We start from the raw sequence: 18,924 nt of genomic DNA on the forward strand, positions 1-18,924 counted from the left end.
ACCCAACAAAGGGAGCAGTAAACTCTTGGAGAAGTCCATTACATCTAAGAATAGCGTACACACAAGCTTCATAGTTTTGTCCAACAAGGACAATACATAAAACAACTTAATTGTCATAGGAAAGCACTTTTAGCTATCCAATACTCCAATCACGTATCAGTAACAATACCCATATCCTTCTAGTGTGGATGAAAGTACCTATCCTTGCTCAAATGAAGAGCCAATTGATTCCAGCACTATACACGCTGCTTGGCTTGACTGCTAAAAGATCAGCCAAGACCATTTCATGTGAGCAGCCATGATGAGATGTCCGTATAGACAACATGGAACCATAAATTAGCAACTGCATCAATTGTATGTCCGTCTACTAAAACATCGGACACTGTCGAGGTCTAGTCAGGGTTAGGTTTGAGGAAATGGTACAAAGCAGTTGCAATCTCACTGACCACCCTGCTTATCATCTGATTGCCCTGCTTGTGGGTCAGAAACCAAGTTCCTCTTGGTGTTGTCTTCAGCGCATTGGTTGCATTTCTTGATTATTGCATCTTCTTCTTCTTTAGTTTGTTCTCCAGTTCTCTCCTGAAAAGATGGAATATCATTCCTGCAACTTACGTATCACAAGCAGAGAAGAGGTAGCAAACGGTGGCGAAGTTCAATACCTGCAGAGAGCCATTCTGAGCAATAAGTCCATCATATTCTTTCTTGATTCGGTCTACTTCTGCTCTGAGGGCACTATTCTCCTCTTTTAGAACCTCAACACGCTGTGCCAATTCTTCGTACTCTGCCTGGAAGTAACAACCCATTAGCCATGACAATCATCCACCAAATGTTCTTCAAACAGCTCAGTTTCCACTAAACACACTATACCTGCTTGCGCAACCTTGATCGACGTGCAGATTCCCTGTTTGACTGCTTTCTTCTTTGCCTTTTCAGTTCTCTTTCATCCTAAATTCACCAATGATCATACATTTAAACAACAAAAAAGTTGAAAGTCAAGGTGTTGTGTGTTGCAGAATAGACTAAAAGGTTACAAGAAAAGAAAACCAGAAACAAATTTATAGCATCACAGGCCTCTGAGAAGACAAAAGGCATATGATGAACAAAGGACATCAAACATAACGATGAGGTCAAAGAGGGAATATCCAAGGATTCTCATGTCATTTATGTCTTAATGTTAGTTACATTAATTCAGGTTTCATGCTACATGAATAACTCTAGGATTACCAGAGCAACAAATAAACAACAAAAAACAATAACTTGTTCAGCATACAGCAGAATGGAATATGGTATCAAATCCCTGTTATGAAAATAAAACACTTGTGAAATGTCATAGTGCCTATTATCAGATCAAATGTTGGAACATTTACCTACAGATCTGTTTGAAATATCTCATTCCATTGAAGGGAAAACCATTAAGGTTAATCTTCACTCATGGACATGCCAGTTAGAGCAGTTCATTATATATGTTGTCTAACGACGAATGGAAAATATAGCCAATCTACAGTCAGACGCCATTTTCAAACAACAGAGAGAAAAAACCCTGCCAGAAAGCAGTTGATTAGCTAAAGAGCAGTTTAACAGCAGCATGAATCTTTTCTAGGGATACAGGATACAAATATGACATGACAAAGATGGAAGTTTCAAAAAAAGTAGGACATGATAGGGCAAGAATTTAATAATAAAATAGTACATACCAATCATAATATCTTTTATTTTATTAAACTGATTGAAAAATAACTGTAGTTAAAATCTTGTAAGTAAAGCTAGATTAATTAACAAGAATAGATTATTCTACACAACAATATGGCCCTAAGCATATTATTAAATGTAACAAAAAGCTCATATAATCTTGGGAATAAGATAGTAGCACCGAATGGACCATAAGAGTTGGCCATGAGAAAGCTCAGATAGTCCAACAGTTCACAAGTCAATATTCAAATATCCACCAAGTAGCAAGATTTTCATATGATCTTCCAATAAATGCCAAGAATCCAACACACGTTGAAGAAGTATAAACCACTTAGCAGTATCTTCATATGATATGGCATACATTCCAAGGCACATGTGAGAATCTTTCCACATGAAATGGGCATGAAAGCTTTGAAAACTCGTGGCACATACTATTTGAACATCAGCAAGTAAAATGTTCATTTAAACTCAGAACAGTAAAATAGATTATGATCTTACAGTGAGTTAAAACATCTTATGCAATGAATTGGTGGCTAATACATAAAATTAAATAACCAGGATGAAGGATGAGAAAAGACCTGTAGCCAAATCTCTGATGGAACCCTTTCGCTGGCTTCAACAAGTGAACCAGGAACCATAGCTCCTGTGGTTGCTGTTGCAGAAACCTTACCATGCAATGGAGAAATGGCAGATGGCATTGGGGCAGTCCAGTAGTCCATCCCTATATTCAAGTTTGTAGTGGGACCAGAAACCACTCCAGGTACTCCAGCTGCTAGCATAGGCATTATTTGCATTGTCTGATGTAATGTTGCGTGTGACTGTGCAGTCATTATGCCACTTGTTCCATTCTGGGATGTCTCTGCAATTATACATGGATAAAATGTCATGGACATTATATTCATCAGATTAACTAGGTGGTACAACAATTTATAATGCCTACCATCCGGAGGCCTTTGTCCAACACCAGTCTTTGGTTCTGAGTCCTACACAATTTGTACACCATTAATACTTGACCTACTCAAGAATCATTTAACAAACTTTTGACAGGCTATTAGAAAGAGAATGCTTTCAAACATATATCAACGACTGGTATTTCTACACAACATGCATGCTTGAGAAGATAATTGATGAGTGAGAAATTGAAAAGCAAAAGGAAGATGGATAGCCAGAAAATATAAATTCTGGGTCAAAATTTGTCAGATCCAATAAAAACAATGTCAAATATCCTAAGAATAGGGTTATTACCTTGATGGGTCCAACATTTCTGTCCATTGATAAGATGCTAGAACCTCTTTAAAACCAAGTATGTTATTCCTAGGGAGATCACAACACATGGGAGAGATTTTTTTATGTATGACCTCATTTATCATGCTTATAAACAAATCAGAGATATATTAGACAACTTCTTTATGACCTGACATGGGCCTCATTGCAAAAGACCTGACCAAGCTCAGATTCAAAGTTTAGGAGTTTTTACATATATATACCATCCAAAATCTCTAAAAAAATACTACATTTACCATCTCATCTTTAAAAATACATATATACCATTATAAAATTAAAACTTGGTGATATTCAGTTGAATTTTATGTATATCATTAACTTAATTATGCTTGAAACATAAATTGTGTATATTTAATATACTTAATCCTTCATTAACTTTCTTTCATATTTTTCTAACTTCATGTTTATCATCTCCATGGAAAATATAGTTATTAGTATTAGTTTTATCGTTGAAACACTTGATCTAAATATGTTTCAACTTTAGGCTGTAGAACTTGTTTTCTTTTCCACGAACTTCAAGAAAGCATTACATAAGGGATGACTCACAGTCAGAGAGTAAGCATCACTTCTTTCACTTGAATCTTCATTTCCACTGTCACTGCTAAAAACAATAGATTCACATCAATAATATAAATACTTGAATCAAAAGGCTCAAAAGAGCTAGTACATGGAGCATCATGACGATGATTGAAAATAATCAGGACGTTACATCTTTACCTTGGTGATAACACTCCATTAGCTGCTTCTGATGTTTTATCGAGCTCATTGTCCTTCTTTCCTGTTATCATATTCAAACTTCCAAGACTTCCCTTTGATCTTTGAATGGGAATCCTTTCTTTACCCTCAGATGATTTTGCATCTCCTGTGCTTGCAGGCACACTCCCCTGTTAGATGAAAAAGCAGGTGTTCGCAGGATTCATTACCATTGCACCAACTTTTGGACAATAAGAGATTCGACAGTGTGGGTTAGCAGGCAACTCACACAAGCTTCAGCATTACCATTTGAAGAAGTCGTTGCATAAGGACTAAATGGGTGCAAACCCTGCTCAGAGATTGGTGGAAAAGTCAATTAGTGGAATCTTGCAAAAGCAAGTCTTGCTTTTCAAAGGAATGAGTCATGGTTCAGTCATGTTCTAACAAGATGTACTGGTGGAACAGATGGATGTGGATATACTCCATGAGGATACATAACATATGGAGGCGGTGGGGTCCCATAGGTTGGCATAAATTGCTGCAAAACGAAAATAATCCTTATAAATACATTCCACTAATGTACATAATTGAGATGCAACAACATGAATAAAAATCACTTGACAGTCATTTGAAGGTATCAATATTATCCTCCTTTGACATTAGGTATTCAAAATTTAAACTAGGACTACAGCAGGCTAACAGTTTAACATGACAAAACTTTATTAGCCAATGCAGAAACAAACTAGATGAGAAGGCAAGAATGTCACTGTAGACATACATAATGATGATATCATCCCATGGCATAACTCAGAACCATTCATAATCTTTTGGAACACAGACTAAAAGCCGTTGATGGGATCAGCACAAAGCAAAATACACTTTTAAATCAGGTATTGACTGTTACTTCTCTGAATCAACACACTACCTCCACGCTAGATAGTTTACATCTCTACTCATGCATCAATATTGTTTTATGAGACTTTTTTGGCATGCCATAATCAACTCTTCTCTTCTGGTGACAGAAATGGCCTCATATGGAATGAACAAAAGTTGGACTGCCAAACAATTTTTGCCACGTTCTGAGTTTCCAAATTCAAGATATCACCCTTTATATCTGAACTCCTCAGACATAGGCAAACACAATCGATCCAGCTACTAAAAAGAGTCTTAGACAATTGCATCTAATAATTGAGAGCAAAAAAAAGGAAAATAGATATTAAAGAAAAACCACCTGTGCTCCCCACATGTAAGGATGAGCCTGAGGACTCGACACCATGGGGGAATGGAAGAAGCCATGTGGAAGCATCGGTGAGTATGCCTATTCAACTCAGATGAAAAATTATAAAGTCATGATGACATCTGAAGACAAATCTATTCTGTGAATTCACAACATTTATCAATGAGATGAGGAAATTCCAGTTATCACCTGAAATCCAGACCATTCCGGATAGACTGAAACGCTGGGTCTGGCGCTTGTGGCCGGTGGCTGCTCCTGAACAAGGTAAAACCAGAATATATAGAAATTAGGGGAAAAAAATCGAAGATTTTTTACTCTAGATTAGGAGCAAAGAGACCCAGTTCGCAATTGTAAAAGTAGAACGCATTACCTGCGCAGCTGATGTCTTCGGCCCCTTGGTATCTGTCTCGCGGCCTCCCATTGTCCAGTATATCCGTCTACCACAACGTATTGCGGTCTATTCCGCTGGTTCTACCCTTCCCTTCTCAAGCCATCTTATTTTCTCTCTCAAGCCATTTCAGCGAGCGAAGATCCTCCACACCGCCGGCCGAATTGCGAACAACCACTTCCTAAGCCACTAAATTCCGGCACAGATCTCGCTACAAAACCCTAACTAGTTCGAAACTTTGAGAAAGCAGCATAAAAATCCAATCTTGAGCAGAAAAACATAATGAAGAAACTCGAAGCTGGGAATCCAAGAGGGTCTCGCCCAAAATGAACGCGTCGGAGCCGTTCAATGGTGAAAGACGCTGTTACTTACATGAAAAATAACACTCTTGCAGGACAAATCGGAGCTCAAAGCGAGACCACGGACCAAACTACAGCGCAAGTTCTCGGTCCGGCGATCCCGCACGTCGATCTCCGAGGGGGGAGGAGAGCGAGGAAGGGGAGGAGGAAGATCGTGGAGCAGAGGAGAAGGGCAAAGTCGGAATCCACTGGTTTTTTGGTGGACAAAACTGGAGTAGCCTTCAGTCTACGTGGTGGTCTCGTACGTACTAAGATGGGTCCACATGTAGGTGTAGCCGGTATCGAGAGTTCAACGGTTGGGCTCAGTTGACCCGGGCTTAATCCAAACCCAACAGTGTGTCCGACATGGAACTTCCCCTATTTGGAGTGCTACAATATGTCTGCTACATGTGTTTTAATTGGATCTGCTTGTGATCTTTGTCTCTATTGGAATCGTTTCAGCTATCAAGCCTCAAGTCTGTCTTTAACATATCTTGCACACTGAGGCAAGAAGTAGATGAATGTACAAAGAAACTGGATGGTATATTTTACTTATCTACATCATGATTTAATCTGACATATGAACTGCAACTTCTGAACACAATGAAACAGAGATCTTCACAAAGGAGGATATCAAGACCTGTACCATCTCGTTCTTCCAAAGCCACAGCTGCTGCCTCATCGGGTACAAAGGATATGTGATGATCCAGGAAGTGACAGAACAACCATCATCGATAGACAAGGTCAGACGGCACGCGAGTGCAGTGAATGAGTCAAGGGAACGTGTATGATCCGCCGATCTGCGAGTTCGCCGACGGAGGACTGATGACCACCCGCAGCAGTGAGATAGTGATGACGATGAACCCCGACCACAGGTAAACGATCGTCGGTGTTCCGCCCCGTTAGTCCCTTTGCAAACGGATAGAGATGAGCAAGCACCCAGAAGCTGAAGAACAACCCTCCCAACAGCTTGCTCCACTGAGGGATCACGTTGTATATTGTCCGGCTCACCCCGACCGCGATGGCGATCGGGTTCACCATTATTATGGTGAGCGGAGGTATCATCAGCGACGTCCACTTCACCACGTAGAGGTCAGCGAATTCGTCGTCTCCATCGTCGGCAGCTGACTTTGAGGTGAGCGTGAATGAGATCTCTATGCCGGCGATCACCTTCAGCAACCCTTGAATCACGGCTGCAAGGTGAGCGCTGGTACCGCCATTGAGCCAGAACTGCTCGTTGCGCCACCAATCCTCGAGCGAGATTCCAGACCACCGGATGTCGAGCATGGCCAGCAGACACAGTATCAGGGTGATGACGAGCAGGTGGATGAGGTAGGGCACGCTGAGAGTCTGCACGATGAACTGCCCGGGTAACAGCGAGAGTGCCGGTAGGAAGCAGTATCCGATGAGGAAGATGGAGGTGAATGGATATCCAAGCCAGTCATTTAAATTGACTCAGGCGGCGCAATACGTGATATCCACGCCATCTCCACTCGCTGCGTAACCAGTCATTTTATTCATTCGCTCATCTCACGAGTCAAATCTCTCGCCGAGTAAAAGTCGAACTCGAAGCAACTTCCAAGTCGAAACCAAGAAAATAAACGGCCCGATTCCCTCACGGCGACCCCTCACTAGCCGAGCTTACAATACCTGCCACCTGTCCATCTTCTATCTCCTACTTTCACGCGATCCACGCTCTGCCCACCAACAAAATATCGTACCTTAATCGACGGCCTGTATTCGATGTCATGTTATTCTTAGCTTTTGAGATTTGGCGGTAGCCGTTGGATGGCGGATCGCATTGTTCGATTTTCCTTTGTTCGCAAGAAAGCGGCGGACGATTCGACCAAACGTCCTCCGCTATTTGTAGCCAATCGGCAATCCGCCACCTCGCTCTCGCTCTTCGTCTTCTTTCTCGATCGCGGTCCTCGGGTCTCGAGGAAGAGCGGGAGCCCTTGTCGCGGAGATGTGCTCTCTTATCGTCAACGGTATCGGTTCTTCTCTCCGATCTTGATGTTTGTCCTTTCGCTTGCTGAAATATTGTTTGCGAGAAGTTCTCTCTGTGTGATCCGCTTCGTTTCCGTCTTATTTGTGCTTTCCTACAAGATTTTTGGGTAGATCTGTTCTTTCGTGCGTTGTTCTTGGTGGATTATGTTGATAAAGGTTTTGATTTGTAGGTGGGGTGGAATTGAGTGGTTGGGCGCTATTAGTTGTTGTTGATCAAGATGATTAATTATAGTCGGAAAAGGGATGATTGGTTTTTGTTATGGTTGTTTAATGAAATAAGCTAGTTTGAGATGTTAATCCACCGATATTCTCCTTGATGCAACGAGAGCTTAAGGACTAATTACAATAATCCACTCACAGAATGGTACTGAGATGTACATCTTACGCAAACTTTACACGTTACAATTTCAGAAAGTGCAACAAAAACCATGGAGGGATCCTTGAAATTTCCTTTCCGAAACGGCCACTAATTCCACACTCCAATCAGCCTCTTTATAGGTGTCTTTCAATATAGTACTCTCAAAATTGACAAAGCCTTTGCCTAGTCATCGATTCATTTCTTCATCTTGAAGGGGTTTCAGAGTATGGATAGTCGTAGATAAGAATAAAAATCTGGGTCTAGTACCTGATTCATTTGGTGGTTCTATTGGTACGGTATCGGTACAATATATTAAAATATTAATCTAGTACTGATACCAATCAATAGGCTTATTGGTACGATATTCATACCTCACTATGTTATCACGGACAAACTTGTAAACAGGATGTTTGATGTAATGACTGTGTCTTTTGGTATGTTCATGCTTTGCACAGCATGTAGAGGGACGGCCGAAGGCTTAATAGTCTCATTTTAGTTGGGTTGGTGGCCGCTTTAGGCTTGTAAATAAAGGTTGTGTCATGTGGACACTTGTAAGAGATTTTCGGTCTGTAGTGGACCATTTTGACCCTTTGTTGTGAAATTGTTCAGAGCTTGCAAAGTCTGTTTGTAATTTGCATTGTCTATGAAGTGTTTCTGGAAATGTTTGCTTGTGGATCCCGAATGAGGCGTTTTCTCTAACCTGTTATCTCTTTTGTGGGTCCTAAGGGACCATGGGAGGTTTCGGGGAGGCTGACCTTTGCGAACGGATACGCAAGGGTGTCGTACGACTTAGGCAAACCAGTTAAGTCCGTGACAGATGGTATAAGAGTGGGACAAGCACTCATAGAAACACTTAGCATGCAAACGTGGGGGACCTTGCGGGGCTGCGTTGAGGGCAGTCAGCACACGGGTGACCGTTTGGGGGAAACGGGCATGGAGATGTAGGGAAAAGGAGTCGTTTAGAGAAGCGAGCATCTGAGATTGGCATTCAGAGGAATGATCAACCCTTCGCGCAAGAGGCACCACGAGAACAGACAAGCTTGGAAGAATGTGGAGCGCACAAAGGGTGGGATGGCTGAGTTTGAGCTACGGCTCAACGTTGACAACTATACTTGATGGTGCTCAAGGCAAGCGAGGCGTTTGGTAAAGGATGAGACCATGCAAAGGTGGAATGAATTGCTCAACGACCGAAAGAGTTGTGCAAAGCTCACACAGGTGAAGGGAATTGCTAACTCGAAGAATTTTGGTTCTCATGCATGGGCTTGTATGCGGACGATGGAATGTTCGCGACCATCCCAAGGCGATCGAAACTTAGCGTCATGGAGCATTCAAACTTTCTCTTCGGCATGTGAAGGATACGTCCGTAGGAGGCTGAAGTGTACAGCAAGTTCAGCATGTTGCTAGGCCTTAAGTAGTGCAGCGGGGGCTGTATTGACGTGGAGTCGCAACCTAGCAAGTGCGTTTACAGGAGGCAGAACAATGCACAGTTTGTTCAGCAAATCGGAGTAGTCCGAGGGGATAGTGGTCTCCGAAACGAAGAGAGATATTGCTCCAACGGGATAGATATCCAGGAGGGATAAGTCCCGGCTCTCCAAGAGGAAGAATCATATGCAACAGACCGCATATGTTGAGGAGGAGTATCTCAACAAACAACAACCCCACGAAGCTCAATGGATCGAGCAAGCGGCAAGGAGTCGTCGCATGATCTCGCGTGAGAGAATGCATTGGTGGATGCATTACGAGATCAAGTGGGGGAGCAATCCAAAGCAACACAAATGAAGGCACACTTGGAGTCGATATGGAGATCGGACTCAAGGGAGGGTTGACCCATGGAATGGTGCTCGCGAGGGCCACCATCAACTCAATGCAAAAACGAGAAGCGGAGCAACTTGGGTGTAACTTGGCGAAGTACCCAAGCCGCATGAAGGGAGCCAATATAGAAGGTGGAACATGGAGCGGAGGCACAGTGCTTTCCTTAGACAGATGTCAAGGACATGAACTCTTGCAAAGGCAAGAGCAGGATCATATTGTTCTATGGGTCCTTCATTCTAACGGAGCGGACTCAACTTGCATGGTACCAAAGAGGAAGAGAGCTTCTGGGCACATGCACCTTACCTCGGAGAAGCATTTTATGGAGGAACTAAGGCGACTCAACTTGCGAATGCGAAGTTGGGTTCAGAAGGCCTTGGCACGAGGCAAGAGGACGCGGAGGCGGGTACTCTTGAAGAATATGCCACAGTGTTGCCATTCAAGTTGCCATGAAGAAAGCGGTGTGCAGCGGAGATTGTGCTGGTAGGAGCAGAGGCCCAAGATCCAGACAATGGTGCACTAATTGCAGCGAAGTCAGGGGACTTCGGGAGCTACTAAGCGACGGACTGTCCTAGAGCGGTGCTTCATCTAGGTGTAACCCAAGAGTGGGTGGATGAAGGTCGATTGCCAAAGGAGCGAACAAAATCGAAGGTGGAAGAGACCATACGATGTATTGGCAGATGCCACACATGGAGGGATCACAATTCGAGTTCATCCCACAAGGATCATAATGCAATAGAGATGTCACCAAGAGGCGACAGGGTGCAGCGGATCGTGGTGGAACAGTTCGTGGCAATGCGATACACACGACATGGTCCCGTGAGGGACTAGATCATACGGAGGTATGATCGGGAGCTACTGGAAGCTCCACTTCGGTGAACAACACGACAGCAAGAAGGGCTATGGATTCAAGGAGTGAAGGTCACGGTACCGCAGAGGCGGGTCTTCCGTGCGTGCATCGAATTTTGCATCGGATGAAAGCCTTGGTCATCAGCATATGGGGGTTGTGTTCCACCAAGGGAAAAGTTCGAATGCAAGTACCAGTGAGTCCCATGGGAGGGACTTGATCATACAAAGGTATGATCGAAGCAGCTGGAGAGTTGGACTGCTTCAAAGCCTATATTCGCTTAAGGGAGCCCGGCAAGTCAGAGGTCAAGGTCGAGTAAGCGAACGTTGCTACCAAGGAAGCTAAGGAGAACAGAATCGGTGCAAACCCTATAATGCGATGGCAGAGGCCATGCATGGGAGTTGCAGTCTGTCTTTCCATCGACCAAAGGGAGCCGCTTAGAGAACACAGAGGTGTTGAAGCAGGGGGTCGAAAGGGGCGAGGAAGCGACGACGAGTCCAGAGGGACTTAGCTACCCAAAATCAAGCATTAGTTAGAATGGAGGTGGACTCGGAGGAGTGCCACAGAGACATATCTACTGATCGTGAAGAAAAGGGATGCAGATGTGAGGCGACGGATAGTAGGGCCATGAGCATGGCAGCGCCATGGTATCGCAGAGGTGGGACTTCCGTGAAAGTTATTGATCCCTTGCTCTCATGGAGGGAGAGCGCTTGGTCGTGAAAGGGGCTGAGGAGGTGGAGCATGCAGAGGCAAACTCCAAGTACCGAGACAAGGCTGAAGGGCAGAGGCCAAGGAACTTCGTAAGACCGGTGTCAACGAGCTTCTCATCAAGATAGCCGAAAGTAAAGGACTTCGGGTCATGCAAGAGTGCACAATCAAAGAACGAAGCAGGCAGTACGCGGTGCTGTACCTTTGCTACTCGGGAGTAGGCGGCAGGGTTGATGGAGAAGATGATACAATCCCAGAGGCGACTAAATCTATTAGAGAATTACTCCAAGTTGGGGTGAAAACTTCTTGCATTCCAGAAGTTCGATGGCATTGAGAAGGTGAATCACAGTAGCTAACTCAACGCAAGGAGTGCAAACACTTCAAGTGCTTCAGAAGTGTGAGCAAAGAGCAGGCGAAGGCCAGTAACCAGCTCGATGCATGGAGTACAACCTCGAGGAGACGGGCGAAGTCAAGTAACCTTTGCCTTCTCAACCCTTAAGAGAATGGGCGAAATCTAGTATCTCAATTATCTTATCTATCTAGCAGAGGAGCACTGCGCAGGTTTAAAGACCCTTCGAAGATAATGGAAGACAATAGTTGTCAAATCCTCACCAACGGTGATCAGTGCTACTGAGAGTAGATTGTCCGCTTCATTTCCCAACGAAATGCCAATCGAAAGCAGAAGTGATGCGAACCTACTTGGAAGTGACAACTAAGTAAAAGAAGAGTTAATGGGCAAATTTTGTGGAGGAAGGACCCAAAACTTCAGAAGTTTGCGAGACGATGCTCGTCAAAGCTCCAATAAGCATCCACCCAGTTCAAGTAGCATAAGACATTTGAGAGACTGGCGCAGTAAGGATGGTCTTTTCTTTCATCTGGAGGATCCGCAGGAACCAACAGGGATCAACACAACTCAGTCAACCCCACACTAGAGTCAGAGTCATTGGCGAGTTGAAGCAGCATGGCGGATCAAAGGTTCGACTACTCAAAAACAACAACGGAGAGTAGTTGGGAGCCAGGAGGCGTATTGCAGCTGGAGCAGAAGATTGAAGACTCAGCAAAGGCACGGAGTTGCAGTGTCGGGAAAGGCTTCGACGAGGACGTCAAAGGAATAAGTGGGGGAGAATGTCATGGACAAACTTCTAAACAGGATGTTTGATGTAATGCTTATGTATGTCTGTGTCTTTTGGTATGTTCATGCTTTGCACAACATGTAGAGGGACGACCGAAGGCTTAATAGTCTCATTTTAGTTGGGTTGGTGGCCGCTTTAGGCTTGTAAATAAAGGTTGTGTCATGTGGACACTTGTGAGAGATTTTCGGTCTGTAATGGATCATTTTGACCCTTTGTTGTGCAACTGTTCAGAGCTTGTAAAGTTTGTTTGTAATTTGCATTGTCTATGAAGTGTTTCCGGAAATGTTTACTTGTGGATCCCGAATGAGGTGTTTTCTCTAACTTGTTCTCTCTTTTGTGGGTCCTAAGGGACCATGGGAGGCTTCGGGGAGGCTGACCTTTACGAACGGACGCGCAAGGGTACCGCACGACTTAGGCAAAACCAGCTAAGTCTGTGACAATGTGGTGGGTGTTGATACAGATTGGGAAAAGCCAATACCGGCAAGTCACTGTAAGCAGAGAGAGAGAGAGAGAGAGAGGAGGAGGAGGAGGAGGAGGAGGAGGTAGAGCAAAGGTGGCGATGTGGCAATACTAATAAGGAGAGGACGATAGGAGGGGAGTGATGGGGATGGAGAGGAGGTGGCGATCCATTGGAAAGCAGCAGTAGCCAAAGAAGAGTATAAAGAAGAGAGAAAAGGGGGTAGGATTAGTGCCTTTCCATTCTATACTGCTCAGCATCGATTATCTTACCATCCAGTACTGATTAGTTCACCGGTCATTTAGCTAACATTTGTAAGCTTGGATTTGGACCGGATTAGGCAAAATTACTTTGCATACCTATCAATCGTCAGACCAATAAAAACCAGTCTGTTCTGGCTGGTACAGTCAGTTATCAAACCTTGATTTAATATAATGCATTCTTCCATTTTTTTCCTATTTCCTTCAATGATTCTGTTAACATGCTTTACAAGAATATGTTGGACATCATGCTATTTCTATTTATTCCAGGATTTTCTTGCTTGGTGTCTACCATGATTTGAATTTTTCTATCTATACTGTGACGGGAAGTTTCTAATTACTAAGTGAGGTGGGCAGCCTTTGTGGAGACCAGTCATTCGAAAAGAATTAGTCAGTGGTTAGTGTACACTTCTTGGAATAAAAATAGAAGAGATGAACCGAAAGGTATTGGATAAAAGTGAAGGTGTTATGCACAATCTGAAGAGGAAGAGAGAATCTGGTGCATGTTTCACTACTTTTGGCCATGGCCTAGTAGCAAATCCACAAATCCCAGATCTAAGGGGTTGCAACATAAAGCGTTGTACAAATGATTTCAGCTGCAGTATTCAGAGTCAAATTCTCAATAAATATTGCAATTTCACAAAAAGTGGTTTGCCATGTCGGGTGCTATCTTTCGAGGATGGTGAATGGAAAGATTTTGCTGAGAATATCATCAGTTTGGTCCAGGAAGATTTCCGGCTAAAGAAGGCAATTACTGAAGCATATTTTAAGAATCAGCACTTTTTGTTAGACTTTGTCCACATGGTATACATTGATCTGAAAACAGGTTTACAGAAACCGATCGCTTGGATTGATGCAGATGGGAAATGTTATTTCCCAGAAGTATGTCCTGAAAATTATGGATTAAATAGATACCATCATTATGGCAAGGGCAAACAAGTTCACATGATTTGTGATCCAAATGGGACACATGAAATTGATGCCCGTTTGGAGATTTCTGTTAGTGCAGCTGAAAGCTCAAGTTCAGGATCTGATGATGAGGTTATGTCCAATGTCAAGAGGATCAAGAGAGAAGAACATACTTTATGTGCTCAAGGCAATGAGACTGTTGGAGAAAATGAGCCATGTCCATTTCTCCCTTCAGATATTTCTGCTTTAGAAAGTTGGCAAGAAAAGAAGGTTAGACCTACTGGTGATCCGCGAGCCAGTGCTGTGCTGGACTTGTTACTTAAGAGTTTGGGCCAAGTAATTGATGCAAAGGACATTCTTAGGATCCTTAAAACTCCAGCAAAAAATGACTTAGGTATGGTTCGATTTAGCCTTTTTCAAGAGCAAGCTATGGTCACCCAAAAAGTCCGTGGCAATGCAAATGTTCGTTATGCCTGGCTTAGTACCTCCAAGGATGTTGTGGAAGAGGTGATGTCGAAGGGAGTTTTGAAGAAACCTATACAGAAGCCTGCTTTTGGCAATGGCATTCATCTGGCACCAGCAAATTGTTCAAACATACGGTGAGGTTTTTTATCAACTTTATGGTGATTGTCTTCTGGCAGTTACCTCAAAACCCTTTATTTTTTGGTTTGGAAGGACAAAAAGCCTATTATTTTGCATTTTGTGGTTCCTGTTGGTCATGCACTCTTCTTTATTTTGCTGATCATCGATGGTGAATAAATATCACTAATGCACATGTACCGTCTTCAGTGCAAGCTGTTCTGATATTGACGAAAATGGTGTTGTCCATATGATGTTGTGCCGTGTAATTATGGGGAACATGGAGCTGATTCCGATGGGATCCATGCAGCATCAGCCCAGCCATGAAAATTTTGACAGTGGCATAGATGATATTCAAAATCCAAAGCGTTATATTACATGGGACTTGAATATGCATACTCATATTTATGCAGAATATATTGTAACTTTAAACTTGCCAACCAATGCTAAAGGTAAGTTTCCTGGGGCATCATCTGTCAGTTTCTATATATATTTGTCTTATATATCAAGGCCCTGTACTTTTTTTGGTGATCGCAGAAGGTTTGGTCAGGGAAGCCAGTATATCTAATGTATCTGCTTTGACAAATTCTTATTCACCTCACAGTTTATTTCAGGTGTGTTTTGAAATTTACAATTTTTTAATCCATCTTTCTTGAGAATGTTTAATTAGAGTCAGGTCTCAGTAATAACTATCTGGTAGACTACAAATTAATCCTTCCATTGATGAATATATACCCATCACCGACCATCTGGTCAAAATATTCACATGGTCATGATGGAAATGACTAATCTATTTGTTTCATTAAATTATATTATTGATGCTGGAACATTTTTTTGCATGATAAATAATCTGAAGATATCAGTGAACACTTTGCGTAGTAGGATGTTCAATCAGCTGCATTAGATTCCACAACAAAGACCTTAGATTACATAATTTGGACTTCTATTTTGGTGAAACCTGAAGCAGTTGTTTTGTTCTTTTACGTGGTAATGAAGTATTTGATTGTCTTGCCCCTTCTGTGACTAGGATAAGTGTCAGCCATCTCCAGTTGTGGGAAATCAATCTACAGGTTTATTGTCAGGCCGAGCTCCAAAAACTCCAACTTCACCATGGATGCCATTCTCAATGTTGTTTGCTGCAATTTCAACTAAAGTACTTCCTGAAGACATGGATTTAGTTAATACTCATTATGAAGATTTTAAGGTTGTATTTTCCTTTAATAAACTACAATTACATCACAAGTATATTGGCGTCACAAATAACTCCGTATGCTTTTCCTTTCATCAGAAGAAGAAGATAAGCAGGATTGACCTGATTAAAAAGTTACGGCAGATAGTTGGTGATAAATTGTTGGTTTCTACAATAATGAGGCTGCAACACACGGTTCGTTTTCACAGTTTTGATTGGTATACATTCATTACCTATGAAATTACTGAAATCTCTGTGACTTATCCAGATATGATCTTTTGCCATATGAGGAAACATAGATTTAGTCATACAACTTAGGGATCTCTTATTTCGAGCTTCAGTTATTTTAATGGTTTATCTTGGTCTTGCTGGCTCCTGTGAATTTTTTGAAGTTCTTATTTTTTTATGGTAGATATCAGATTTTGCTTGCTCTACTACATTGTTAAAATGATTTTATATTTTTCTTGTGGCTAATTTACATTACATCCTTTATCTCTTAGAAAGTTATACTACCTATTCGTGGGTTACAAAGACATTATCTTGATGAACCTCAGTGAGGTTATCTTGAAAGCGTGCCTTGAGTTAAAACACTTGGAACTTAAAATTGTGTTAAGTATTGACCTCTCATTTTCTCATGGAGTTGGCTCTACGTTATAAATAACAGAACTTAATTGTTGAGCTTCTTCCTAGATTACTAGTTCGCCAATGAGGATTTAGTTGCCTCTGGGATCTATAATTTCCATGATTTAAGAGTAAATTTATGAAGCTTATGGGATCTATAATTTCCATTCTCAGAAAGTGGTTCTGAGAAGTTGTCAGAGGCAATTCAGGAGTCTGATTATATTGACCAAACCTGTACTTTGTTCAGCACGATTTGGCGTAGGTTCCCTAGTGGGATGTCCTAATCAAGGGCATCACCAGAGACTTCTCTGGTAGTGTAGACATCATTTTGTTCCCCCATGCTTATGCTAGTGTAGACATCAATTCCTGCATTTCATAACTTGGCATATGCTTTGATCTCTATTCACTATAGGTGCATTCTGCTTCTTGTGTGTCACATCTGATTACACAGGATAAGGATTGCTGGTTTGTTTTAGCAGTCACTTTCTTTATTTTTCTCATGTCATTTTGTTTCTTCCATATTTTAGTTCTCTTTCTAGATAAAAGTGCAATTAGTACTTGCCATTGTGTTCTACAATACACGGTGTAGCCCACTGCAAGGCATTGCATGCCATTGTGCTGGACAACGCAGACACTTTACTGTTCCAACCTAGGCATATTTAGCACAACTCATCGTTTATTCTAAATGCATGGTCTAGTTAGATACATGTCTATTTGTTGGTCATTCGGCACGCGAACATCATTCCTTGAGTTACAATCCGTGTGTCAACTGTGCATTTTAACTCCTGCTATATTCTGCCTAAGATTAATCCACTTGCTAGCCACTAGCTACTTTTTGTGCTATGAACAAGTTTCGTGACCTTTAAGCCCCCTTGCTTGCCTGGAAGATAAGATAAACAGCAGACGTTAAGAAAATCACAATGATTTAAAACTTTATATGTTTGATCAAGGGAAATTAATGTCACATATTTTGATGCTCTTAGATCCTTCCTATTGCTCGTTAACCATAAGCACCTGCTGTGTTTTGCAGTTACCACCAATGGCCAGACATCCACCTCCAAAATCCTGGTCCACGGAGCTGCAAAACAAGCCTGGAAATGGTGGAAGCCCCTCCTTGTTTCCAGGTTGGTGTTAGTTAGTATATGGGTCATATCTTAATGGTGTTAGCGGACTCAAATAGGCTGATGATACAGGGAACTACTAGTTCATGCTCTGTAGGAACACATGACAGTCTTTTATTTCGTTATAAATGTGTGTTGATCCTTGGCATCTGGGGATATGTTGTCGCTGCTGCTTCCGCTATTTATGCTGGTGGACCATTGTGCTGCCCATTGGTAGTTATGGTGTGTCCACGGCTTGCGACATTTGTTGCAAGTTGTGATGCACGAGCGGCAGGTGTGTGTAGAGATCATCGGTTGGCGATTTACCGGGATTTACTTATCTAGGGTTGCTGTCTGCATGCCACGTATACTTGAGGTGTATTCGTGGGTGCTTCTTGGAGCCCCAAATCGGGCTTCCTGTAGCGGCGCAGTAGAGATTAATAACGTATGTCTAAGATTTTCTTTTAAATTTTTTAAAAGATAAGTGATGAAGATAAAATTTAATTTTAGTATCTTATTAGTGATCTATCAAAATCTTTCCAGTTAATAAATTACTCAAAACTTTCATAAAATATTTTCGGATTAATAAATGTGGGAAGGCGAGATCAGAACACATGGTCGACAATGAAACCGCCACTTCCCTTTGTACGAACAAGTTCTTGTAATTGTTTCACGATTCTTTCTGATGCTGCAAATTGCATTGATTAGTTCATACGTTCAGCGATGAGGTATTCGTTAGTTTTTCTTCATCCCTCTGAATCCTCGTTATTCCGATAAAAGAGGACAGACACTGACTAATTCATTTATTTCTTTGATAATATATGTGGTCAACGCACTAATTATGTTTTCAAAAGGTGGCGTGCACAGCACCTTACTGTGTGTGCCTTGAGAGGAAGAGGTAATGACAAATTCATTACCTCTTCCTCTTAAAGCAACACACAGTAAGGTGATAGCTACACGTCATGGGCACATCTATACGCACCTCCTTGCTTTCATTCACAGTCTACGACTGTGGAAAACATTCCTACAGTAAATGTTGACAAAGATTCCAACCCCTTTTTTTTTGTTTTTTGATGCAATCACTCACTGCAGTAGCCATCGCAGTCGCATGGACCAGCAAGCACGCTCCCATGCGCGTCTGCGGCCGCCCCATCGTACTCATCATGACAGCTAAAAACCGCGTCTTGCACGACTCATCCATGGGAGACGCAGCAAGACACATGTAGAGCAGAACAAAAACGATGCATCAAGATCCAGCTCACTATGGTGACAGGTCTGGAGCTGATGCTGTCAAGACCAGCATCCCCATCAATTCTTG

At 42.3% G+C, this 18,924-nt stretch overlaps 2 protein-coding genes and 1 pseudogene across 9 annotated transcripts; 1 reads left to right on the forward strand and 2 right to left on the reverse strand.

Moving 5' to 3' along the window:
* Nucleotides 1-10: 10 nt before the first annotated feature.
* LOC135610231 (bZIP transcription factor 1-B-like) lies at nt 11-5,872 on the reverse strand. 7 transcript variants are annotated; one of them, XM_065104483.1, is made up of 13 exons: nt 5,664-5,872; nt 5,274-5,472; nt 5,093-5,158; nt 4,898-4,984; nt 4,112-4,204; nt 3,956-4,015; nt 3,691-3,857; nt 3,520-3,574; nt 2,630-2,672; nt 2,268-2,548; nt 868-945; nt 660-785; nt 11-579 (listed from the first exon to the last, which is right to left on the reverse strand). In XM_065104483.1, the coding sequence occupies exons 2-13, from the start codon at nt 5,322-5,324 to the stop codon at nt 439-441; spliced, it is 1,248 nt and encodes a 415-aa protein (XP_064960555.1). In that variant the 5' UTR covers nt 5,325-5,472; nt 5,664-5,872; the 3' UTR covers nt 11-438. The 7 variants fall into 7 exon arrangements, with proteins under 7 accessions (XP_064960555.1, XP_064960554.1, XP_064960553.1 ...); XM_065104482.1 differs by having other exon boundaries at nt 5,274-5,480; XM_065104481.1 differs by having other exon boundaries at nt 5,274-5,502.
* Nucleotides 5,873-6,108: 236 nt separating this feature from the next.
* Nucleotides 6,109-8,016, reverse strand: LOC103982071 (cellulose synthase-like protein D3; annotated as a pseudogene).
* On the forward strand, nt 7,460-17,777 carry LOC103982043 (inactive poly [ADP-ribose] polymerase RCD1). Of its 2 annotated transcripts, none has more exons than XM_009398839.3 (7): nt 7,460-7,617; nt 13,479-14,716; nt 14,907-15,148; nt 15,234-15,310; nt 15,724-15,900; nt 15,985-16,103; nt 17,537-17,777. In XM_009398839.3, exons 2-7 carry the CDS (start codon nt 13,641-13,643, stop codon nt 17,643-17,645), a joined length of 1,800 nt encoding a protein of 599 aa, XP_009397114.2. In that variant the 5' UTR covers nt 7,460-7,617; nt 13,479-13,640; the 3' UTR covers nt 17,646-17,777. The 2 variants fall into 2 exon arrangements, with proteins under 2 accessions (XP_009397114.2, XP_009397115.2); XM_009398840.3 differs by having other exon boundaries at nt 15,985-16,080.
* Nucleotides 17,778-18,924: the final 1,147 nt, after the last annotated feature.

The sequence above is a fragment of the Musa acuminata genome, chromosome BXJ2-4 (genome assembly GCF_036884655.1).
Source record: "Musa acuminata AAA Group cultivar baxijiao chromosome BXJ2-4, Cavendish_Baxijiao_AAA, whole genome shotgun sequence".
NCBI classification, from domain to species: domain Eukaryota; kingdom Viridiplantae; phylum Streptophyta; class Magnoliopsida; order Zingiberales; family Musaceae; genus Musa; species Musa acuminata.

Bases quoted from the DNA above. Each gene is read 5' to 3' on its own strand.
- LOC135610231 (XM_065104483.1), bottom strand. From the start codon at position 5,324: ATGGGAGGCCGCGAGACAGATACCAAGGGGCCGAAGACATCAGCTGCG. The intron at 4,985-5,092 runs GTGATAACTGGA...TGAGTTGAATAG, and splicing joins CGGAATGGTCTGGATTTCAG to GCATACTCACCGATGCTTCC. The intron at 2,673-3,519 runs GTGAGTCATCCC...CAAATTGTGTAG, and splicing joins GTGATGCTTACTCTCTGACT to GACTCAGAACCAAAGACTGG.
- LOC103982043 (XM_009398839.3), top strand. From the start codon at position 13,641: ATGAACCGAAAGGTATTGGATAAAAGTGAAGGTGTTATGCACAATCTG. The intron at 14,717-14,906 runs GTGAGGTTTTTT...TACCGTCTTCAG, and splicing joins GCAAATTGTTCAAACATACG to TGCAAGCTGTTCTGATATTG. The intron at 15,901-15,984 runs GTTGTATTTTCC...TCCTTTCATCAG, and splicing joins CTCATTATGAAGATTTTAAG to AAGAAGAAGATAAGCAGGAT.